This window comes from Phascolarctos cinereus, unplaced genomic scaffold (assembly GCF_003287225.1).
Source record: "Phascolarctos cinereus isolate Bilbo 61053 unplaced genomic scaffold, phaCin_HiC Scaffold_4;HRSCAF=312, whole genome shotgun sequence".
NCBI lineage: Eukaryota > Metazoa > Chordata > Mammalia > Diprotodontia > Phascolarctidae > Phascolarctos > Phascolarctos cinereus.
In genome coordinates, this window is record NW_027555847.1 from 119,084,761 (window position 1) to 119,110,736 (window position 25,976).

At 36.9% G+C, this 25,976-nt stretch overlaps 1 protein-coding gene across 3 annotated transcripts in view; it reads left to right on the forward strand.

Moving 5' to 3' along the window:
- BRD10 (bromodomain containing 10) overlaps positions 1-25,976 on the forward strand; it is an 81,317-nt gene that overhangs the window by 16,995 nt on the left and 38,346 nt on the right. For 2 of the 3 annotated variants that reach the window (XM_021006281.2, XM_078152505.1), the window contains exons 2-3: positions 1,070-1,270; positions 18,876-20,293. In XM_021006281.2, coding sequence (XP_020861940.1) covers positions 1,070-1,270; positions 18,876-20,293 — 1,619 coding nt within the window. The remainder of the gene's footprint in view (positions 1-1,069; positions 1,271-18,875; positions 20,294-25,976) is intronic. The other variant, XM_078152506.1, reaches the window with a different exon arrangement.

Below are 25,976 nucleotides of genomic sequence, written 5' to 3' on the forward strand. Positions count from 1 at the left end.
TGACTGTATATGTATGACCTATATCAAATTTCGTGCTTTCTCAATGGGAAGGAGAGAATTTGGAACTTAATCTTTAAAAATGAATGTTAAGAATTTTTTACATGTAATTGGAAAAAATAAAATATATGAAAAAATAAAGTGAAAAAAAGAAAAAAATTCCAGAAATGATAATATACATCAATGAAGTAGAATGGATTATTTAAGGGAGAAACAAAAAGATGTTTTCTTTGGGAGATTCCTAATATTCTTCAGTTTACCAGTCAGAAATATTGTGTTTTTCCTCACATTGCAGTTGCTAGTAACACCTGCTTAATTCGTAGTGAAATGTTACGTAGACATAAATTCAGTCTAACTTTAAAATTTATCATAAAATTAACATTTTTTATAATGGATAGGTTTTTGAAAATTGGCCCTTTAAAGGAACTGTCAGTAAATAAGACTACTTGTAGAATCAGATTAGGGTTCCAGTGCATCCATTAGAAATCTATCAACAAGGCATTTATGGTGAGGTAGGAGGAAGTCAGACTATTTCTTCACATTTGGCTCTTATTTTTATAAATTAGGCTGATAATTTTATTTGTAATGCTACATTTTACATGTTTGTAGAGTTTAGTTAATTTACTTTTAATTTCTTTGAAAAAGTTTATCTTTGAATTTTCCTGTTTTAGTGATAGTAATGTGTAGTATGTAATTTTATATCTGTTTGTACACACACTGAGAAATGTGATAGACTTGAAAAATATTTCCGACTATTGAAGAGATGATGTCTTGTTTAATTTTAGAAAGTTGAAGCAAACTAAATTTTCGTTGAGGTCATCCTAACTTGAACCTTAAAGTTTAAATATATTTCAGAAATAAAGAGCTAGGATTTCATCTGTGATACCCTGGCAGAATTTAGGGAAGATGAGAATCCTACCCTATATTTATGTTTTAACTGAATTCCTTCTAAGCTCTTAACTTGAAAGGGTTTTATTTTTAATATGTAGTTGTATGATGAGGAAAAGAGGATGATGAAGTTTTGTTGACCTTAGAGGTGTCCTTGTGAACTAACTTAATTTCTCTTTGCCAGGCACTTGAGAGAAAAGACAACAATAGCAGTTACATCCAGAGGTTATTATGGATTAGAGGATGAGAAAGGAGCAGCATGTACATCAACAAGGCGTCGTTCTACACCTCGAAGTTTGGCAGGCTTGACAAGTGGAGTTTTTGAGTCTATAATGGTTCAAGTTTTGAGACAGGAAGAACAGCTAAGAGCAAAAGAAGAGAAAAGGTAAATAGAAAAATAAATTATTAGGTGAATATATGTTCAAATTTTTAGTTGATTCTCTTTTTGAAGAATTAGATACATACTTCTATAGTATGTATACCCACAACAAAGTTCTCAGCCCAAATCATAGTGTTATACCCAAATTTATTCTCATTGGAACGTATGTTTGAAATAGACCAGCACAAAGAAGTTTATATAGAAATAGAGCATCTAAAATTTCAAAATCATTGTATTTCAACTGAAAAAAACCAAATTGTAGACTAACTGAATTTCAGAATGTTATCAGGCTTTCTAGCTTGTGTTTCCAAAAGGAACAATTTTGCACTATTTGCATAGCTTTAACACAGAATTTTAGAGCTGTTAGGGTCTCTAGAGTTTTCCTGGTCTATGTAGATAAGGAAGTGAAAAGCAAGACCACTCTAGTCATGACAGGATTGAGACTAAAAGTAACATTTCCTGACTTCCAGGGAAATAAATTTCCTTGATTTCAGTATATTTAAAGAACTCCTGTTGATGCCACAGGGAGCTGCTTATGTTATTAAAAGGTGTTTTATAAATTTTATCTTGTTCACGTAGCTGTGAATCAGACTTTGTTTTTTGAAGAGTTTACAGCTAAACTTTCAGACTCTTCTCAGCAAGAATTTATTTTTATCTTTCTGATAGCCAAGGGAAGAATTTCTTTGAGCCATTTTTTTCCCTAAGTTTTCAAATAATTTGACAATTTTAATACAAAGAAAACAATTTTCTGATTTGTAGAAAACCTGCAAGTCATTCTTACATATTAATGTTTTGAGCACTTTGGAATTTACTGTCACTCAAATGTTGCTGATAAATTTTTTTTTTAAGTTTTCAGGAACACTAACTTGTCCAAATATAGGAATCTGAGAAAAGCAGTAGAAGGCTTTATCTTTAAAGGATGAATTAACATTGATTATGAAAGCTATGGTTTATTTCAGTAGTTTAGTAATTTTAGTAATAACTCCCTAATTTATCTTGTTTTAGAAATTTAGATTCATATAGTTAAGGGAAGGGAATAACATTTTTATAGTGCCTACCATTGCTGGGCACTGTGCTAAGTGCTTTACAAATACTATCTCATTAAGTGTTATGAGATAAAATTGCTATATGAAGAATCATGCATTTTCCCCTTTTTGATGCTGTGGCATATTTAAGGGAAACATGTAAGTTTCGTAAGCATATATGGAAATTTTTCATTCTTTTAGCATTTTATAACTTTCCTCCAAACTTCAAGTGTTAAAGAAACCATTTAGAGTCAGGAATGCTTTTGGTTTTAAGCTCTGTCTCTGATAAATAATTGCTATGCTACCTTGGCCAATCATTTAACCTTTCAGTGGGCCAGGCAGTTCTCTGAGACAGTGAGTTGCAGAACTATTGCTGATCTGCGTTGCCAGAAGTTTTCTCACATACATTACATTGATATAATCACAGGTCTGTACCAACTAACCTCCATATTTCTCAAAAAATTGTCAATACCAGAAGGTATTTACCTTCTGAAAAATGTATATAGATGAAATTTTTATAAACTTAATTATTTTTTTATTAAGGGAGGATTGCTTTATTAGTGAAGGGTTGATGTATTAGTGAAAAATACTTTGTAAAGTGAATAACACTCCCTAATTTATCTGTTTTAGAAATTTAGGTTCATATAGCTAAGGGAAGGGAATAACATTTTTATAGTGGCTACTATTGCCAGGCACTATACTAAATGCTTTACACTTGATTCTCAGAACAGTCCTGAGAGATAGGTACTGTTACTTCTATTTTATAGCTGAGGAAACCAAGGCAGACAGGGGTTGAGTTACTTGCCCAGCATCATATTTGAGCTCAGGTCTTCCTGACTCCAAGTCCAGTGTCCTATCCACTGTGCCACCTAGCTTCCTCTATACCATAATGTTATATATAAACTATAAAGTTTTGGTTGACTAGAATCCATGGGGAGTGGGTCATTAAAGCTGATTTTATTTTTGGGTGTTACTTTCATATTTTGGTGGATTTTTGATCTCATCAAAGTAAGTCTAGTGATAGAGAGCACAGTCCACTCATACATTCCCACAGATTCTCTACAGAACACCCAGAAAGCCTCCTGGGGACCTCTCTATTGTTCTGGATTTCAATAGAGCATGCAGACTGTCCATTAATTCTATCTCATGCTCACTACTTCACCAGGAGCCCACCTTCTCTGGTCTTCAGTTTCTTTGATAACATCCTTCTCTTTGCATCTCTTACACATTTGGTGATGTGATGTATGAACTCGTGCCCACCATATTCCTCTTCATTGCTCTCTAGGTGACCCTCAACTTTAAGTTTTTGGAGACTCTGGTATTCATGGATTTACGAACATTTTTCTCCAGAAATAAATTATTGTAAAAAGATGGGCCTTTGTGTTAAGGAAACCGTTAGAGTTATTAAAGGCACTGAATAATTTCCCAAAGGCAGTCCAGACTCTCTTCTTCCTGTCAAATTTTGGTTAGCTCATGATTAATTACAGTATACAATTTCTTTTTTAAATTTTTGTTGAAAATGTAGTATAGTAATGAATGGTCGTAATTTGATCTCTTATGATCAGTTAGATGCAGGATCATCATTTTGAACATTCATTCGGCAGATTGGTGAGGTGTCTCACTGCTGGACCTAGAGTCAGGAAGACCTGAATTCAAATCTGGTTTCAGACATTCTCTTTACAACTTGGCCCCAGACTCCCTTTCCAGTTTTATTATTCCTTACTTTCTTCACACATTCTACATTCCAGCCAAACCAGCCTTTTATGTCTGCTCCCAGTTACCCTTTCCAGTTTTATTATACATCACTCTACACACGCTACAGTCCAGCCAAACTAGATTTTTTCTATTTTTATACATAATATTTCATCTTCATCTCCATATTTGCAACTTCCTATTCAATACCTGTGACTCTTAAAATCCCTATTTTCCTCCAAGACTCAGATCAGGTCCCACTTTCTGCATGAAACCTTCTTGATGCCCGTAGCTATTAGTGCCTTTCCCACCAAAATTACCTTGCAATTGTTTTGCATTTATTTTGTGCATATTCATGTATATGTTGTCTACCCCAATAGACCATAAATTCCTTCAAGGCAGGGAATGTTTTGCCTATTTGTATTCAGAATTTAGCAAAATATCTCTGAGGTAGATGCTTAATGCCTTTTGATTGACAAATTGTTAGGCATCTCCAGCAGGGAGATGAACATATCTAATTATTTTCTTCCCTAAAAGTGCTCCCCCTCCCAACTTCCCTGTTTCTTTTGAGGGAACCACACATCCTTGCAGTCACCAAGGTTTGTAACCTCCCTTACTCTTCTTTCTTCTTTATTACCCCCATATCTCATATCCAGTCAATTGACATTTCTTAACAGTTCTTCCTCCCCAGTATCTCTTGAATTAATTAATGCCTTTCTCTGTACTCATGAACACTGTCTTACTGGGACTTGGAACTTTTAGTTTCTCTTCACTATAGGTCGTCCTCCACACAACTGCCAAAAAAATCTTCCAAAGGCACAGATCTCTCATATTTCCTTTCGTCACTAGGATAAGATGCAAGCTCCTTTGTTTGGTATTTGAAACCTTTAGTACTCTGACTCAAGCCTATCCTTTCACACTTATTTCATGTTATTCTGCTTCATACTCTGTGTTTCAAAGCCAAAGTGACCTCTACCTGCTTTTACCTAAATTTAGAATTCTGTTTACTCTCTGTGTGCCTTTACACAGGCTGTTCTCTGGGCCTCTGATGAACCTTGCTTTGACTTCTCACTTTTGACTCTTTAGGATCCTCTTCAAGGTTCATTCATTCCTGGTTCCACAAATTCATGCTCCTTTACTCTTCAAATTATCTTGTATTTGCTTATCAAATATTGTATCCCTCCCCTTATCTCCTTTGGGAATTTATAAGCTCCTTGAAGGCAGGAGGGTTTTTTTTTTTTCACTTTGTCTTTGTATTACTCAAACCTAGTATAAGGTCACAGTAGGGACTTAAGTAATGATTACAGAATAGAAAGAAGACAAGGAAGAAGCAGTTCTATTTGTCTAGAAGTTATTGGTCATGTTGGGAGAGACTAGTGCCAAGAATGGTAAAATAAAACCTAGATTAAAAGTATTGAGGTGGTAAATAAGCAGATGCAGTGAATACAACATACTCTCAAGTTTCGCAGTAAAGGAGAGAGTATATAAAATTATAGCTTTAGGAGGTGGCAGAGTGAAGATTTATTGCTATCATATCCTAAGTATCTTTGTGTATTTGTTTTTTAAGATGGAGGAGATCTGAATATGTTGGCAGACAGAGGGGAGAGATTGAACATGACAGAAAGGACATGGGAAGGGATGGGATCAAAGGCACAGATGAACAGGGGTTAGCTTTGGCAAAGAGAAGGACCACTTTATTTCTTTTTTTTAAATTTTTTTTTCCATATGCTTTTGAGTTGAAAATTTTTCTCCCTTTTTCTCCCCCCACCCTCCCCAAGATGGCGCACAATCTGACATAGGCTTTACATTTGCATACCCATTAAACATATTTTCACATTAGTGAAGTTGTAAGTAAAAATTAAAACCAATAGGAGGAACCATCAGAAAGATGAAACAAAACTCAACAGATGGTAAACATAAGTGAGAGTGATTCAACTTCCATAGTTCTTTCTTTGGATGTGGACAGCATTTTCCATCCCGTGGCCTCTGGAGATGTCTTAGATCCTCGTAATGATGAGAAGGGTTCTGTTTAACAATATTAGTCATCACATAATGTGGCAGCTGTTGTGTACAAAGTCCTCTTGGTTCTGCTCACTTCACTCAGCATCAGACCATATAAGTCTTCCCAGGTTTTTCTGGAATCAGCCTGTTCATCATTTCTTATAGCACAATAGTATTCCATTACATTCATATACCACAACTTGCTCAGCCATTCCCCAATTGATGGGCATTCTCTCAATTTCTATTCTTTGCCACCACAAAAAGAGCTGCTATGTATATTTTTGTACATGTGGGTCCTTTTCCCATTTGTTTGATCTCTTTGGGATATAGCCCTAGAAGTGCTATTGCTGGATCAAAGGGTATGCACATTTTTGTAGCCCTTTGGGCATAGTTCCAAATTGTTCTCCAGAATGGTTGGATCATTTCACAACTCCACCAACAATGTATTAGCGTTCCAATTTTCCCACATCCTCTCCAACATTTATCATTTTCCTGTTTTGTTATGTTGGCCAATCTGATAGGTGTGATGTGGTACCTCAGAGTTGTTTTGATTTGCATTTCTCTAATCAATAACGATTTAGAGCATTTTTTCATATGACTATAGATGGCTTTAATTTCTTCATCTGAGAACTGTCTGTTCATATCCTTTGACCATTTATCAATTGGGGAATGGCTTGTGTTCTTATAAATTTGTCTTAATTCTCTATATATTTTAGAAATGAGGCCTTTATCAGAAAGACTGGTTGTAAAAATTCTTTCCCAATTTTCTACCTTCCTTCTAATCTTAGTTGCATTGGCTTTGTTTGTGCAAAAACTTTTCAATTTAATGTAATATTATTTCATTGTCTATGGTGCCTTTTAGCAGGATGTAGTTTCCTTCCTTATCTCTTTTGATTAGATCTATTTTTGCTTTTGCTTTATCAGATCAGGATTGCTACCCCTGCTTTTTTTACTTCAGCTGATGCATAATATATTCTGCTCCAGCCTTTTACCTTTACCCTGTATGTGTCACTCTTTTTCAAATGTGTTTCCTGTAAACAACATATTGTAGGATTATGGTTTTTAATCCATTCTGCAATCTGTTTCCGTTTTATGGGAGAGTTCATCCCATTCACATTCACAGTTATGATTACTATCTGTGTCTTTTTCTCCATCCTTTTCCCCCCATTTATGCTTTTCTTTCTCCTTTTTCCTTTCCCCCTTCACTAGTGTTTTGCTTTTGACCACCACCTCCTTCAGTCCCTTCCCCTTTTATTATCCCTTTCCCTTTTCTTCCCCTTTAGTCTTACTGCTGCTTCCCTCCCTTTCCCCCCCCTTTTCTTTCCCCTCCCTTTTCTTTCCCTTTTCCCTCCTACTGCCTATAGGGCAAGTTAGATTTCTATACCTAACTGATTATATTATGCCCTTCTTGAGCCTAATCTGATGAGAGTAAGGTTCAAACAATGCTCCCCCCTTCTTTCCCTCTGCTGTAATAGGATTTTGTGTCTTTTCCTGTAATGTAATTTACCCTTGTCTGCCTCCTCCTTTCTCAGTACCTTTTCTAAGATTAGATTGATCCACTTATTTGGATCCATTTAACCCACTTGATTAGATTTTTTTTTTTAGCATTACATCAAAGTCAACTAATATCCACCCTCTTTATGTATATCCTTTAGTATACATAAGGTGTAATAACTAGTTCTCAAGGGTTGCAAGTCTCATATTCCCTTGTAGGGGTTTAAACACCTCCCCCCATTAACAACATATTGTATCCTTCTGTCCCATTTACCTTTTTAAGTCCTTCTTGAGTCCTGTACTTGAAGATCAAATTTTTTTGAGCTCTGGTCTTTTTATCAGGAAAGTTTGGAAGTCTCCTATTTCGTTGAATATCCACCTCCTCCCTTGAAAAATGATGCTCATTTTTGCTGGGTAATTGATCCTTGGCTGCATTCCAAGCTCCTTTGCCTTAGGAATATCATGTTCCATGCCCTGCGGTCTTTTAATGTAGAAGCTGCAAGGTCCTGTGTAATCCTGACTGTGGTTCCATGATATTTAAATTCTTTCTTTCTGGCTGCTTGCAGCACCTTCTCTTTCATCTGGTAATTTTGGAATTTTGCTATTATATTTCTTGGTGTTGTCAATTTGGGATCTCTTTCAGGTGGTGATTGGTGGATTCTTTCTATGGTTATTTTCCCTTCTGGTTCTAGGACTTCTGGGCAGTTTTCCTTTATGATTTCCTGAAAGATACTGTCCAGGCTCTTTTTTTCATCATGATTTTCAGGTAGTCCAATAATTTTTAAATTGTCTCCCTGAGTCGATTTTCCAGGTCGGTTGTTTTACTGATGAGGTATTTTACATTTTCATATTTTTTTTCATTTTTTGTTTCTGTTTGACTGAGTCTTGCTCTCTCATAGAGACATTAGTTTCCATTTGTCCAATTCTAGTTTTTAACAGATTGTTTTCTTCTGTTAGTTTTTGTACTTCCTTCTTCAACTGGCCAATTGTGTTTTTTAGGGACTTGTTTTCTTCAGTGTACTCTTCTGTTAGTTTTTGTCCTTCCTTCTTCAATTGGCCAATTGTGTTTTTTAGGGACTTGTTTTCTTCAGTGTATTTTTTTTCCAACTGGCCAATTGTATTTTTGAAGGACTCTTTTACCTCTCTCATTTGACTATTAAAATCCTTCTTGAGCTCTTCTAAGAAGGCTTTTTGGGCTTCAGACCAGTTCATATTCCCTTTTTTTTGCAGATGTGGGTTTGTTGACAATGTTGTCCTCTTCAGAATTTCTGTCTTGATCTTCACTCTTCTCATAATATGAATCTATGGTACGTTTCTTTTTACTCATGGTGTTTCTTTATTCCCTGGCCTTTAAAGAGATTGAGCTCTCCTGCTGGGGCACAGAGGGTACTGACCCAAGCTTCTTGTGTTGGGAGCCTAGGTCTTGGTCACTGGCTTTGCGTTCTGGGGCCTCTTATGCTGGGAATTGGAGGCTGTAGGTTTCTGGCAGCTTACCTTGTGTTGGGCTGGAATCAGCAAGGCTGGAACTTTCAGGCAATTCTAGGTTGCCTGCTTTTCCTTTCCTTTAGCTTTCTTCCACTCCTTTTAGATGGCTGCTGCAGGATGTTTATTTGCCTGGGGCCCCGTGCAGTGTTGTCTCCCTCGTTTCTGCTAATGCACCTGGAGATTCCTTTGCGGTGGATTGCGGAGACTCCTAGTGGTTTTCTGAGCTGGTTTCCACCGGTTCCCCCCACCCTCACTGAGGCACTCAGAGATCCAGGTGTTGGTGTTTGCCTGCTCTACCACCTGGGCTTCAGGATCTCTTCACAATTGGGGGCTTCAGGGCTCCTACAGCTCACCTGGTGTTGGGTTGGAATCAGCAAGACCGGGGCTTTAGGAAGCCTTTAGGTTGTTTTCTTCACCTCCTTTCAGATAAATGCCGCAGGGTACTTATCTGCCTGGGGCCCCTTGTTTTGCTGAGGCACTAGGAGACCCGTTTGCTGGGCTACTGCACTGCTGCTCCTTGTCTTTCTTCTAGTTCAGGTGTTACAGGTATTTTTTTTTTCTGGGCTGATATTTTCTGGGTTTTCAGAGGTTGATAGGGGAGAGTGAGAGCGACTGCCTTTTCACTCCTCCATCTTGGCTCCCCAAGGACCACTTTAATTTTCTATGACTAGAAGAGGATGCAGAAGAAGACAAGTTTTGTTTTTTTTATGTTATTTAGTATTTTATTTTTCCCCCAATTACATATAAAACCAATTTTTAACATTCGTTTTTAAAACTTTGAGTTCTAAATTCTCTCCCTTCCTCCCTCCCTTCCCCCACCACCCCCACCCCATCGAGAAAACAAGCAGTTTGATATAGGTTATACATGTGTAGTCATGTAAAACATTTCCCTATTTGTCATGTTGTAAAAGAAAACAAAAAAGAAAACTCAAGAAAAATAAAGTTAAAAAAGCATTTTTTTAATCTGTATTCAGACACCATCAGTTCTTTCTCTGGGGATAGATAGCATTTTTCATTGTAAGTCCTTCAGTGTTATCTTGGATCATTATGTTGCTGAGAATAGCTAAGTCATTCACAGCTGATCATCTTACAATATTGCTGTTACTTTGTATACAGTACATTTCACTTTGCATCAACCCATGTAAGTCTTTCCAGGATTTTCTGAGAGTATCCTGCTCGTCAAATAGTATTCCATCACAATCATATACCACAGTTTGTTCAGCCATTCTCCATTTGATGGGTATTCCCCCAATTTCTAGTTCTTTGCCACCACCAAAAAAAAGCTATTATAAATGTTTTTGTACATGTAGGTCTTTTTCCTTTTTATGATCTCTTTGGGATACAGACCTAGTAGTGGTATTGCAGGATCAAAGGGTATGCACAGTTTGATTGCCCTTTTGGCATAGTGGAACAGGAATTTTCGAGGGAAGAGTTAGAAGGGGATGGAGTAGGGTTGAGGAAGACAAAGATGAGAAAATGAGAGATTGGAGCTACAGGTATGTGTACTCCTATAGGCTGAAAATTGATGAAAACTGGTAGGGAGAGGAATGATTCAGTTCTGTTTCTCCTCTGGGGTATCTGGGGAACAGGATGTTGGAGTAGGGGGTTGAGAGATGGGCACATGACAGTGCTAGTTGGCTAGACTTGTGTCTGGATTTGGCCTTGGCCTGTAGCTGTAGCTATAATGGCTTTTCCTTTAAGGTTAGTCTATAAGTCAGTCAATAAGCAATTATATTTTCTTAATCTAATTTTAAAATTCTGACTTTAATTCCAAAAATTTAAAAAAAAACCCATTTCCGTACATAAAGCAGAAGCACAAAAATAGTATTTTATATGAAATGGTAAATTTCCATTTTATACTATTGCCTGGATCCTTTTCTTTTCTCCTATACTACTTCACTTGGTGATATCATCACTTCCCTTGGGTTTGATTACCATCTATATGCTGATGACTCAAGTCTACCTATCCTGACACAAATTCTGTTGGCCACCAGTCTCATGTCTCCAGTTGCCTTTCAGACATCTTGAACTGGATGTCCTGTAGATATCTTAAACTCATGTTGTCCAAAACAGAACTCATTATCTTTCCTCCTAAACCCTCCCCCTCCCCTTCCTTCTCTGTTACTGTAGAGTAAACACCATGCTTCCAGTCAGGCTTGCAAAACCTAGGCATCATCCTGGATTCCTCACTATCTGTCACCCTCCATATCCAGGCTGTTGCAAAGGCCTATCTATTTTACCTCTGCAGCATCTTTCAAATACGCCCCCTTCTTTTCTCTAACACTACTGCCACCCTGGCTCAGACCCTCGTCACCACACACCTGGACTATTGTAATAGCCGGCTGTTCAGTTTGCGTCCCTCAAGTCTCTTCTCCACTCCAATCCATCTTCCATTCAGCCACTAAAATGATTTTCCAAAAGCACAAATCCAACTGTATTTCCCACCTATTCAATAAACTCCAGTGTCTTTCTGTGGTCTCCAGGAGCAAATACAAAATGATCTGTATGGCATTCAAAGCCCTTTATAACCTAGTCCCCTCCTACATTTCCAGTCTTCTTATACTTTACTACCCTACATGTACTCTTTGATCCAGTGACACTAGGCTCCTGGCTGTTCCAAAAACAAGACACTCCCTCACTCTACTCCAGGCACTTAAAAAAATTTTTTTAAATTTATTTATTTTTAGTTTTCAGATTCACTTCCACAAGATTTTGAGTTCTAGTTTTTCTGCCTACCTCGACCCTCCCCCCACCTCAAGATGGCTTGCATTCTGAAGTCCCTTCCCCTAATCTACCCTCCCTTCTATCACCCCCTCCTTCCCTTATCCCCTTCCCCTTCTATTTTCCTGTAGGGCAGGATAGGCTTCTATACCCCATTGCCCGCATATCTTATTTCTAACATTTGTTTTTAAAGCTTTCAGCTCCAAATTCTCTCCGTTCCTCCCTCCTCACCCACCCTCATTGAGAAGACATGCAACTCAGTATAGGTTATACATGTGTAGTCATGCAAAACACTTCCATAGTAGTCATGTTGTGAAAAACTAATATTTCCCTTCATCCTATCCTAGCCACCCCCCCCCCCCAGTTTATTCTGTTCTCTCTTTTGACCCCTATCTCTCCTCACAAGTGTTTGCTTCTCAACATGACTACTGTGGAAGTGTTTTGCATGACAAACTTGTATCAAGTTGCCTGCCTTCTCAATGAGAGTGGGTGGGGAGGGAGGGAGAGAGAAAATTGGAACCCAAAGTTTTAAAAACATGTTAAAAATTGTTTTCACATGCAACTGGGAAATAAGATATCTAGGCAGTGGGATATAAAAATCTATCCTGCCCTGCCCTATAGGAAAATAGAAGGGGAAGGGGTTAAGAGAAGGGGGGCAGATAGAAGGGAGGGCACATTAGGAGAAGGGATATTCAGAATGCACTCCATCTTGGGGTGGGAGGAGGGACGAGATGGGGAGAAAATTTGGAACTCAAAATCTTGTGGAAGTGAATGTTGAAAATTAAAAATAAATTAATTAAAAAATTGAAATAGTGGTGTTTGCTTCTCATTACTCCTTCCCCCAATCTGCCCTCCCTTCTATCATCCTCCCTCTCTCTTATCCCCTTCCCCTTATTTTCCGATAGAGTAAGATAGATTTCCATACCCAGTTGAGTGTGTGTGTTATTCCCTCCTATAGCTAAATCCAAAGAGAATAAGATTCACTCATTCCCTCTCACTTTCCCCCACTTCCCCTCTGCTGTAAAAGCTTTTTCTTGTCTGTTTTATGTGAGATAATTTACTCTGTTCTACCTCTTCCTTTTTCCTTCTCCCAGTATAATTCTCTCTCACCCCTTGATTTTATTTTTTAGATATCACTCCTTTATCTTCAGCTCACCCTGTGCCCTCTGTCTATCTATCTATCTTTCTATGTGTGTATGTACACACACACACACATATATTTTTTTCCCTCCAGCTACCCTAATACTGACAAAGGTCTCATGAGTTACAAATATCACCTTTCTATGCAGGAACGTAAACAGTTCAACTTTAATAAGTCCCTTATGATTTCTCTTTTCCGTTTATCTTTTCATGCTTCTCTTCAATCTTGTATTTGAAAGTCAGATTTTTCTATTCAGCTCTGGTCTTTTCATCAAAAATGCTTGAAAGTCCTCTATTTCACTGAATGTCCATTTTTTTCTCTGAAGGATTATACTCAGTTTTGCTGGGTAGGTGATTCTTGATTGTAATCCTATCTCTTTTGCCCTCTGGAATATTATATTCCAAGCTCTCCATACCCTTAATGTAGAAGCTGCTATCTTGTGTTAAACTGATTGTGTTTCCACAATACTTGAATTATTTCTTTCTGGCTGCTTGTAATATTTTCTCCTTGACCTGGGAACTTTAGGAGTTTTCCTTTGGAGATCTCTTTCAGGAGGTGATCAGTGGATTCTTTCCGTTTCTATTTTACCCTCTGGTTCTAGAATATCAAGGCAATTTTCCTTGATAATTTCTTGAAAGACGATGATGTCTAGGCCCTTTTTTTGATTATGGCTTTTAGGTAGTTCAGTAATTTTAAAATTCTCCTGGATCTGTTTTCTAGGTCACTTGTTTTTCCAATGAGATATTTCACATTGTCTTCTATTTTTCATTCTTTTGGTTTTGTTTTACAATGTCTTAATTTCTCATAAAGTCACTAGCTTCCAGTTGCTCCATTCTAATTTTTAAGGAAGTATTTTCTTCAGTGAGCTTTTGGACTTCCTTTTCCATTTAGCCAATTCTGCTTTTAAAGTCATTCTTTTCCTCATTGGCTTTTTGGACCTCTTTTGACATTTGGGTTAGGCTGTTTTTTAAGGTGTTATTTTCTTCAGTATTTTTTTTGGGGGGTCTTCTTTAGCAAGCTGTTGACTTGTTTTTCATGATTTTCTTGCATCACTCTCATTTCTCTTCCCAGTTTTTCCTCTACTTCTCTTACTTGCTTCTCAAAATCCTTTTTGAGCTCTTCCACGGCCTGGGACTGATTCATATTTTTTTGGAGGTTTTGGATGTAAGAGCTTTAATTTTGTTGTCATCTTCTGGTTGTATGTTTTGATCTTCTTTGTCACCAAAGTAAGATTCTGTGGTCTGACTTTTTTTTTTTTTGCGAGGTTTGCTTATGATCTCAGCCAGTTACTTGAGTTATAAACTCTTTGTTAAGGTAGAGGTCTGCTTTCAGTGTAGAGAATGTACTGTCCCAGGCTTCGGGGGGTTTGTGCAGCTGTTTTCAAAGATAATTCTAGGGAACTGTAAATTTTCAGTTCTTCCAAGGTGGTACAATCAAGGGCAAGGTGTTTACTCCTTTCCTGTCCTGTGCTCTGGTCTGTGAGTGACCACAAGCACTCATTTTTGCCTTGGAACTGTGAGGAGGATTTCTTCTCCACCACCATCATAAGCGCCACCACGCAAGCACTTCTCCTTGCCCCAGGACCACTGCCCAGAACTGTGACCCAGATTTAAGCACGGGCAAATCAAGAGGATCCTGCTTCAGCACCAGCAAAGAGATCCTTGCAGTCCCTCTCTGATCAGCCACTTGATTCCCCCTCAGTCTGTGGGCCAAAAGAACTGGAAGCAGCAGCCACCCCAGGGCTACACCAGGACTGAGGCTGGGACCAAGCTTCTCTCTCACCACTAGTCCAACATATCTTTCCTACTGACCTTCTAAGTTGTCTTTGGTGTTTGTGGGTTGAGAAGTCTGGAAATCACTATAGCTGCCCGTGATTCAGTCTCTTGAAGCCTGCTCCACGTTTGCTGAGGCTTGGTCTTTGTGCACCCATACTGAACTGCGCTTGTCTCCCAACCTGGTGCAACAGACCTTTCCAATCAACCATCCAGTTTGTCTTGGGCTGGAAATTTGTTTCACTGTCTTTTTGTGGGTTCTGCTGCTCTAGAATTTCTTTAGAGCCATTTTTTTACAGGTATTTGGAAAGGTTTGGGAGAGAACTCAAGCAGGTCACGGCTTTTACTTAGCTATCTTAGCTCCACTCTCCACTCGAGGCATTTTCTCTGGCTATTGCCTATACCTGGAATGCTCTCCTTCCTCTGATACAATTACCTCCCTGGCTTTCTTTAAGGCTCAACTAAAAGTCCTTTTATTAGAAACCTTCCCCAGCCCCTCTTAATTCTAGCACCTTCCCTGGGTTAATTAGTTCCTATTTATCCTGCATATAGTTTGCTTTTCTTGATACATATATATTATATACACATTTGCATGTTGTTTTCCCTCATTAGCTCCGTGAGGGCATGGACTGTCTTTCGCCCCTTTTTCTGTCCTCAGCTCTTAGCACAGTGCCTGGCACGCAGGCACTTAATAAGTGTTGATTGAATTACACGTTACTTTCAAAAGTGTCCTATTTGTCTGTGCTTCCTTCTCATCTGAACATTTTTTAAAAAGTTTCAGTTTCCTCCTTTTTTTAAAATCACGTTTCTAACTTAGCTCTCTTTCCTTGACCCTGCCCCCTCCATTAACTAAGAGAAGGAAGAGGAAACTGTTGGATTTGTGAGAAATAAGCATAGTCAAGCAAAACAAATCCACGTAATGCCAGTGTCCAAAAGTGTATGTCCCTGCATCTTGTGCCAATACCTTTTCTGTCAGGAGGTAGGTAACATTTTCATCATGTATTTTCATGGAACATGATTGTTTGCTGCTTTGAAAGTTCTTAAGTCTTTCAAAGTTGTTTTTCTTTCCATTGCTGTTGTCCTTATATAAATTGTTCTCCTGGTTCTATTCATCTCACTCTTTTTTTTTTTAAATTTTATTGTATTTTCACTTCTAAATTTTCTACTTCCCCCCTCACACATTGAGAAAGCAAGAAATGTGAAAGTAGTATAGTGGAAATGTGTAGTCATGTGAAACAAATTTCTACATTAGCCATGTTCCTTCACCCCACACACTGCCCCTCCAAGGGGAAAAAAATCAGTAAAAAGTAAGAAATGGAAGAAAACATACTTCATTCTGCACTCTGAATCTACCATTTATCTATCTGGAGGTAGATAGCATGTTTTATCCCTAGTCCTTTGGAATTTTGTATGGCCATTGATCAATAGATCAGAGTTACTAAGTCTTTTAAAGTTGATTATTGCACAGTTGCATGCCATAGCATTCCTGTGCCATCACTTGTTTAGCCATTCCACAAATGATGGGTATCCCCTTAGTTTCCAATTCTTTGCTGCTACTAGAGCTGCTATAAATATTTTTATATATGAGTCCTTTTCCTCTTTCTTTGACGTCTTTGGACTATAGACCTGGTAGCAGTATCACTGGGTCAGAGGGTATGTACAGTTCAGTAGCTTTTTGAGCATAATCCCAAATTGCTTTCCAGAATGGTTACACTAGTTCACAGGTCACCAATAGTAACTTAGTATGCCTATTTTCCCACATCAGCTCCAACATGTCATTTTCATTTTTTTGTCAAAAGAGCCAGTTTGAGGTGGTGTCTCAGAGTTGTTTTAAATTGCATTTCTATATTAGTGAAGCATTTAAAAAATATGGCCGTTGATAGCTTTGATTTCTTCCTCTGAAAATTGCCAATTCATATTCTTTGACCATTTATCAATTGGGGAATAGCTCTTTCGAAATGAGGTCTTTATCACAGGAACTTGCTGCAAAGTGTTTTTCCCCAATTTTTTATGTTTCTTCTGATTTTAGTTCTGTTGGTTTTATTTGTGCAAAAAAATTTATGTAATCAAAATTACTTATTTTACTTCCTTTGAACCTCCCTGTCTCTTTTTTGGTCATTAGCATTTCTCCTATTCAGATCTGACAGGTAGTTTCTTCCATGCTCCACTAATTTGCTTATGTCACCATTTATGTAGCCATTTTGAGTTTGTATTGGTATATGGCATGAGATGTTGATCTGTGCCTAGATTCTGTCAGATTGGAATGTGCACCTAGCACACAGTAGATACTTAATAAATGTTTATTGACTGACTACATTGACTACAGTTTTCCCAACAGTTTTTCCCAAGTAGTAAATCCATCTCCCAATATGTAGGATTTTGGGATTTATTCAATGTTAGGTTACTGTGTTCATTTGCTTCAGTACATTGTGTACCTGATCTGTCCAATTGTTAAGTGTATTTCTTACCCAGTACCAGATTGTTTTGATAATTTCAGCTTTATAGTATAGTTTAAGATCTAGTACTGCTAGGCCCCCTTCCTCACAGTTTTTTTCATTGATTCCCTTGATATTCCAGACTTTTTGTTTCTCTGGATGAAGTTTGTTATTTTTTTTAGCTCTATAAAATAATTATTTGGTAGTTTGATTGGTATAGCACTGAATAAGTAATTTAAATGGTATTGTCATTTTTATTATATTGGCTCAGCCTACCCATGCGCCGTTGATATTTCTCCAGTTACTTAGATTTGTCTTTATTTGTATGGAGTATTTTGTACTTGTGTTCATATAGTTCCTGTGCATGTTTATAGGCAGTATAGGAGTTAATAGAAAGGGAGAAATCAAAAATTTGAGAGATTGAGTTGTTTAATAGAGACAGTGTGCTAAAGAAAGTGGGAGGTGATGGAATCAGGAGTGCATGTTAGAGTGGTTGGATTTGGCAAGGAGAGAAGGCAACTGAGTGATATGAGATAAGGAGGAAGAGAGAAGAGGAAACTTTTAGCAAATTATATTAATTTTCTTCTTTGATATATGAGGTCCTCACCTGAGAGGATGGCGAGAAAGCATACTCTGAGACTTTTGAGAGGAGGTGGCAGAGGGAAAAGAATGGGATCTGGGAGGTGGCTCTTTTTCTTCTCTTCCGCCTTCACCCCCTACTTGAGTCATTTGAGAAGTTAGAAGCTACATAGTAAGTAAAATGGGGAATCAAACTCAAGTCCTCTAATTCCAAATTTATTTCTGTTCTATACTAAGCCACTTCATGGGGGCTGATGGTTTTATTTGCTACTTTTTAAAATTTTAATTTAAAAAAATTTTTTTTAAAAAAATTAATTTTTAATTTGTGGAATAAAACAAGCATTTTCCATAACATAGTATAATAAAAAAGATGATTGTACGTGAACCTGCAAATCTACTGTGTACAACTTGCTATTCCTTTTAAATATATGATAAAATTATCATGTACATTTCTTTTTTTCCCTTTTTTTTAACCTTCCTTCCCCTGCCCTAGAGATGGCTACCATTAGACACAAATACTTAAATTTATCAATTCTTTCTCTGGATGCAGATAGCATCTTCTTTCATGTTGTTTGTTGTTAATTTGGGTATTTATAATAGTCAAAATGACTTATTCACTCACAGTTGTTCTTAAAACAGTATTGACTGCTCATTTTTAAATAAGCAAAAGTTACAAAGCTATAAGTGTATTCCAAATGTTGCCAATAGTCATATATCAACTGGATTTGCAAATTGGGTCAAAGTTTGTCTTTGCAACAGTGTACCCAGTTAATGAATAGGGACCTCAATAAGTATTGTGAGTATGACTAGAAATCCCAGAAGTGGATAATATAGTCCAAAATTGGGACTGACTATCCCATCTAATAAGGATGCCTATCATTATATCTTGGTGGAGCCATTAGACATCAGCCTATTAACTTTATCAAAAAAAAAATAGCACTCAATTGATGTATCTTTGATTCCTTGCCACATAGTGGATGCTTAGTAAATATTTGTTAAATTGAATTTTACATTTATTTTTAGTATTTGGCCTAGTTAACTTTATTAAGCAACCATTTTCATGGTTTTAGTGAGGAAGTGGACATACTTAGAAAGTACCAGGGCATATTGTCTAGTGAATGGAATTTTTACTTAAACAGTAGTTGGGTGTTTTTTTCCCCCTCCAAAACAGACATTAAGTAGCATTTATATTTTAAATTTTGTATTTTGTGGAATTCTTTTATTTTATTCAGAACTAGTAATCTAATTTTTGAAAATTTTCTTTAGGATACGGGATCAAGAAAGAAAAGAAGCAGAAGAAGCTAGTCAAAAAGAAATAGAAGAATGGGAGAGAAAACTTCTGGCTCAGGCTGCTCCAACTTGCATGGAGACCATGTGGGAAATTCCAGCTATAGGGCATTTCCTTTGCTTAGCCCAACACATTCTAAACTTGCCTGAAATAGTCTTTTATGAGTTGGAGCGTTGTCTTCTGATGCCTCAGTGTAATGCTTTCTTGTCAAAAATAATGACTTCTTTGTTAAGTCCTCCTCATCGTAGACCTACCTTGCATAGGAGACCCACTCTGCCTTACAGAACTTGGGAGGCAGCACTGAGGCAGAAAGTACAGCAGTGGTACACTGTTGTTGGGCAGACTGAGAATCCTGATGGCTGTGCTGAGAAGCTTGGATTGTGCCCTCAGTTTTTTAAAGTCCTTGGAGAAGTTAACCCTTTAGAGGACAAACCATTTCATGAACTCCCATTTTACCAGAAAGTTTGGTTGCTGAAGGGCCTCTGTGACTTTGTCTATGAAACACAAAAAGAAGTTCAAGATGCTGTACTGGGACAACCTATCCACGAATGCAGGGAAGTGATCCTTGGCTATGATTACCTAGAGAATGCTTATGTACATTTCCCACAATTTTGTGGGGCAGATGTACGCATTTACAAACAGAGACCCTTTCAGGCACCTGAATTTCCAGTTCCACCTATTAAAATACAAAGAGTGCCTCGGATTAAACTTGAGAAATTCAAGGGCGAATATGCTAGCAAAAGCAATGGAGAACATAGGTGTGGTAGCAGAGAAGAATTGTCCTCTGCCTCCAAAAGAGAACAGATCAGTATGGAAACTGTTTGCTGCCCAGCTAAAATCCATTTGGATAATCATGGCATAACCATGGAAAAGGAAATAAAAAATAACTGTGAAATTAAAATTCATAGGCCCTGTGAAAGTAAAAAAATGGGATGCTGTAAAGAAAATTTAGAGAAACCAAGTAGTCCAGGGGAAGTTACTGGCTTTGGGGAACCTCTCAGCCCAGGTGAAGTGAGGGTTATAGAAAACAGGGAGAAATATGGTGAAGCTTCCAGAGTGAAAACTGAGGCTAGTCCATTAAAAGAGAATGCCCTTAAAACTTGCCAAGTACATGTAAATGGAAGTCACAGTGATAATCTAGATGTGAACTGCCATAAAGTTACAAGAGATATCATATTAGAACATTCACTACAGAATCATAAAAAACTCAAACTTAGTAAAATCCGGGCAAAAAAGAAGAAAAAGAAAAAAAAGAAATTGAAAGATGGCTTAAATGAAAATTCACAGAGAAAACGTGAAGGTCTTCATTCTCTTACATTCAAGTCTTACAAACCTGAGATCCAGAACAAATTATTTATCATCAAAAAGAAAGCTAAACACAAGAAGCACAAATCTGGTAAGCTGGTGTACTGTTTTGAAAAAATGCAAGAGAGTTGTACTTCCAAGATGTTCTGTCAGCTAGTTTGGGAAGCTGTAAGTCAAAAAATGAAATTCACTTTTGTATTATATGTTTCTAAGGTAGTCCTATGTATTAAAACTTTTCATATATGGAATGATATTTATTCTGTCACTTAATTAAACTTGCTGCTTTTTAAAAAAAGCAAGATATATACATTTATATTGAAAATAGATTATCTCTTTAGTTCTTACTGCTTAAGATCTGTGATCCAAATTATTAACATTTAACTAAAATATTTTATAAAGTGAGTTCAGAAATTAATTATTGTTTTGATATTGTCAAGGGTCCCTTTTCTCTATTTGGTCATTATTTACTAGTTGAATTTACTGGTTAGCTAGTTGTTAACAATTTATCTAAGTGTGCAGAAGGAATATAGGATGAATCCCAAACCAATTAGTTTTTACTACTTATTACCTCTGGCTTTATAGAAGAAAAAAAGTGATGCACAAGATTACAACTGTCAACTAAAATGAATTTTGGTTTACCTTTTAAAAAAAACATAGATTTCAGTTGTCTGTCCCATTCTTGTTCTACCATTATTAGGCATAATTAAGATTTGGTTATATATTGAAATAAGCGGCTGTTTAATTCTGTAAGTCAGGAGAATCTAGCTTCTGTTTCATTTAGTTCAATTCAAATGCCTCATTGAAAAGTGGAGGTAACTCTGAATTCATAAAAGCTTTACCAAAAGAGCGCAAATTCTGTCAGGTCCTAGCTGCCTCATCACGAAGTCCTTTTCTTGAATCCTCTGTTAGAACCTGACAGATTTTATGCATAACTTCAAAGAATTCATATTTCAATGAGATATTGAAACCAGATTTTGATGAAATAGAAGATATGTTCTCCATTTGCCTGATTACTAGCCAACTATTTCAAAATATTATCAAATCTTAATTATCATTGCTTAACTCAAAAAAGTAATAGAATAGACAATGTAATACCTATAGAAAAATCCAAAAAATTCATTTTAGCTCATAGTTCTAACTTTCTACATCCATAATTTCCAAAGCATTTATTAAGTACTTGTGTATGATACAATTTTAGATATTGTACAGAAATATACTTGGTCTCCATCCTCTCATGTAGGTAATAAAATAAAAATGTTTATTTAATGAGGAATGAATAGTAAGGTATAATATATACCTTATCCAATATGTATATATTATACATATGTATTTTAGGGGTATTTAGGTTAGGATGTCCATGAGAGTTCCATGTCCATATTTATCAGTGTAAGTGGAAACAAATCTGTTAAATTTAACCAGTATTTGCTGAGTGAAAGATAGGACAATTTAAGTAGTGTGTGTGTATGGGGGGGATTCTAAATGGAGATTTGGTTAAGTGGGTGATAGCAAGAATAAATGGAAGCAGGAATGAGTATAGTGTGTTCAGAAGACATTAAAAAAGTTAGCTTTACTAGAGTTAATTAAAGCTCCTTAAAAGTCTCAGATTAGGAGCAGCTAGGTGGCACAGTGGGTAGAGCACCAGCCCTGGAATCAGGAGGACTTGAGTTCAAATGTGGCCCCAGACACTTGACACTTACTAGCTGTGTGACCCTGGGGCATGTCACTTCAGCCCATTGCTTCGCAAAAAAAAAAAGTTTCTCAGATCATAGAAATTGGAATTTTAGGAGCATTTGAAATAATAAAAGATGCCTAAGAAAATGGCATTCTAGACATCTGTTGCTGTTCTAAAGAAGACTTGAATTTAAAAGTTGATTGAAAGGATGAAGTGGTCTATGCCAGATATGTAAAAGGCTATGAATGATGTGTGGAAGGAATGGGTTAGTATGTGTGGATGGGAAGTGGGGGATGGTGTTAAGGGAACCAAGATGTATAAACTTGGGATTATGATCTTAAGCTTTTGTGAAAACAGAGCACCTAAGATAGTACTTGAGAGCTTGGTCTTGGAGGGAGCCAGCATGGTCAAGATGAAGAATTCATAGGCTCATACATTTGGAGCTAGAAGTCACTGAGCCCAACACCTTTTTTTGCCAGAGAGGAAAGAGAGACCCAGAGAGCTTAAATACTTGCCCAAGGTTATATAGCAGTAAGTGGCAGAGCTGGGATTTGAACCCAGGTCCTCTGACTCCAAATCCTATGAATAAACAAAGCAAATTTGATGGTGATGGTGAGAAATTTGAGGGATGCAGTTCTTGTAGTCTAGCAAAACAAATAATCTAGGCAAGAGAGGAGTCTTTGAGTTAAAGTTAAAGCATAAAGAGTTAAAAATAAGAGGATTGCATAGGTATGGGAGTTAGATTGAAAGAATAAACAAAAACTGTCAGCTGAATTCAATGTATAGAGTAAATGGTAGGATAGAAGTAAGTTAGATTTCCCAAGAGCTCTTAGCTTAGTGTACTGTAGATGACGGTGCTACCTGCTATAATGGAGAAAATGTTTCTAGTGCTATATTATAGAAGGAATGTAAGTAGCTTTTTTAATTGCCTGTTCAGTTTAAAGGGCAGAGCAGTCTAAAGCATCTCAAAATGCAATGTGAGACTAAGCTACTAAGAGGATATTCAGAAGAGTGGTATGATTTTAAGGGTTAGGGCTTACCCCCAAATATGCCCATAATGTATCTGATAGACAGAGTTGATGCAAGACTGTTTTTTTTGCACATGATTGTGTACTCAGTGCAACCTCTGAGGCTGAGATGTAATAGAGTATGTAGCAGTTTTCTGCCACTTGTGCTCATTTGGCCTTGACACTAATGAATAATATAGTAGTTTTGTTCATGACATTGCTGAAAGCAAAGCAGTGAAGAAATAGAAATTTTGATTGTAGGGGTAGAGGAGGAGAGGAGCGTTAGAATAAAGATGAAGGTGGTGTCTTTTAGTAGGAATCTGTAGGGCAGAATGAAGGTGGAAGCAGGGTGGGAAGATGAGTCATTGTACTTCACAGTTTTGCTTAAAGCTGTATATCTGTGCACACATGTGCACATATGCTTGTGTGTGCACACTTAGACATTTTTAATATGTGTATATATACACACATATTGGTATACACATGTATCTGTATACATAAATACTCTCTATCACCTTTTCCTAGCTGGGAGGCACAATGGATAAAGTGGTGGGCCTGGAGTCAAGAAGACCTGAGTTCAAATCCTGCCTCATACATTTACTAGCTTTATGACCCAGGGAAAGTTACTTAACCACTGTCTGCCTCACTTTCCTCATCTGTAAAATTTGGAAAATAATAGTACCTACCTTGCAGGATTATTGCAAAATTCAAATGAGATAATACTTGTAAAGCACTTAGCACAGAGCCTGTTAGATAGCAGTTACTTAATGAATGCTTATTCGCTTCATTTCCATTTGACTGTCACATCTCAATTTGTATGTTACATTTTTCTTATTCCAAAATACTTGAATGCTGTTGCAGTTATGATATGTTGGGAGGATTCCAGTTTCCATATTGAGTCATCTCTGTGATTGGGCCTTTTGAAGGTTCTTGGCTGTTAGAATTCTGGTGATTTTGGGGAGTTTCATCTGTTGTAGCACTCACAACTTTAGTTTAAGGGTAAGGGATACGGTTTCTGTTCTCTAGGCCTATCCTGAAACTCATAGTGATATGTTTTCCATACACATGAAGTTTAAACCTTAGAATAGTAATGAAGTTTTGTGTATGTTCAGAATAGTTTCTATCTAAATAATAATTATAGACTTGAATAAGATATGTTAGAGCCCAAGGTAAGTCATTCAGCTTTTCTCAACATTAATTTCTTTGTCTATAAAATTAGGTAGTTAAGCTAGATTAATTCTGAGATCCCTTCCAGCTCCAAATCTGTGACCCTGTGATCATTTTTAGCAATATAGGATGCTGATGATTTTAGGGAAGAGTGTGGGGTATCATTGAAGGTGGAGACATTGCCCACAAGGGGGCAGTATAGAACATTTAGTCTGCTGTATATATTCATCCTCTACCATTTATTGTAAGATATATTTGGAATTTGTAATAATTCGTATATTGCACCTGTAAGTCTTAGTAAAAGGAAATGGCTAACTTGGGACTCTTGTGGCATAATTTTGGTGAACTTTAAAACAAAATATAATATTGTAATGTGATATTTGTATAAATTAAGGTTACTTGTGTAAATACATTGTACTCAATTGAAAGAGTAAAAAAAAAAAGTAAAAGATATTGTTTAGCCCAGTTTAGTGCTATACATAGTTCACTTGGTTGGTACCCCATTTAACCCAAGTTTGGATATTTGATTCAGTCTTTTAAAACTTCATCAAATTCTGAACCCTGTTGATACAACACCTGCATTATTTTTCACATCTATTCCTACTGCCACCACCCATAGTATTGAAATAGTTCCCTAATTTTCTTCCTCCTATTTCCCTCTGTTCAGTCCATCTGTTACCAGGTAAATCTTCCAAAAACTGAGCTCAAATTTGCCACTCTCCTTTCTCAGGTCTTTAGTCATTCCTTATTGCCTATTGAGCTGTGTCCAAATTCCTCAGCACAGCTTCCTTCCCTGTTATAGAAGAAATTAATGGATTCCCACTAATTAATTTGAAATTAGTTTATAGAAGTATAAAAATAGATCTAACTTGTAAAGTGCTTTGCAAACCTTAAAGTGCTACATAAATACTAGCCATTATGATCCCAACCTAACTTTTCCAGTGTTGTCTACCACATTCCCTTATGTTTCACTCAAGCTGAGCTATTCTTTGATCTCTGAACATACTCAATACTTGCCTGATTTCACAAATGATATTCTTTCTATCCAGGACTTTCTCCCCCACTCTGACACTGCTTCCTGCCCCTCAAAAAAACCCTCCAAGGATTGAAATCTTGCCTATATGAAAATAAGTTGATATACTGTCTCTTTCAGTAAGCCTTTTTTGATGTCCCCAATGTGTCATCTCTTCCTCCTATGAAAACTGTGGTTCCTTATTTATACAACTCTCTTCATGGAACTTACATATACATTTGCCTCTACTAGATTTTAAAGAACTTGGGGGTAAGGATTATGTCATGTTCATTTAATAGCCTTTACAGGTAGCTCTTTGCACGTGATAGAATATAAATGTGAAATTGAATTAAATATCTTATGTTTTAAAATTTTAAGAAAGCACCAGATTATACATCAGGGCTTGTATGGAAGCATTATGCAGACTTGTGATTTTTCCCCCCACTCCAAGAAAAGAAAGAGACAAGTTTATTATATCATGAAAGGGATGGGAGGGTATGTTTTCATTTTTTGCTGTAAAATTGAACTTAGAAATATTTTAATGAATTTTTCTTTGTAATGAGAGGCAGCATGATAAAGTGTTTAGAAAGACAACTTTAAAGCCAGGAAGACCTCACTTTAAGTTTTGACTCTGGCTCATACTAAATTTATGGTAGGCTAGTCACGTAATATCCCAATGTCCCAGGCAACTCTCAAGACTACAAAATACAGAGGAGTTAGCCATCTGGATCAGGAGATTCCACACTGATGAAGCCATAGATCCAGACCCTTAACAAAAAACCAATATTGTAAGTTTCTGAAGGGCAGGGACGATGTTTTGTATTTTCACTGGTGGCACTGTCATGAAGCCTTACACATAGGGTGTGCTCTCCATATGTTTGGTGATTTTTAAAAATTTGATGATTCAGATGAATAG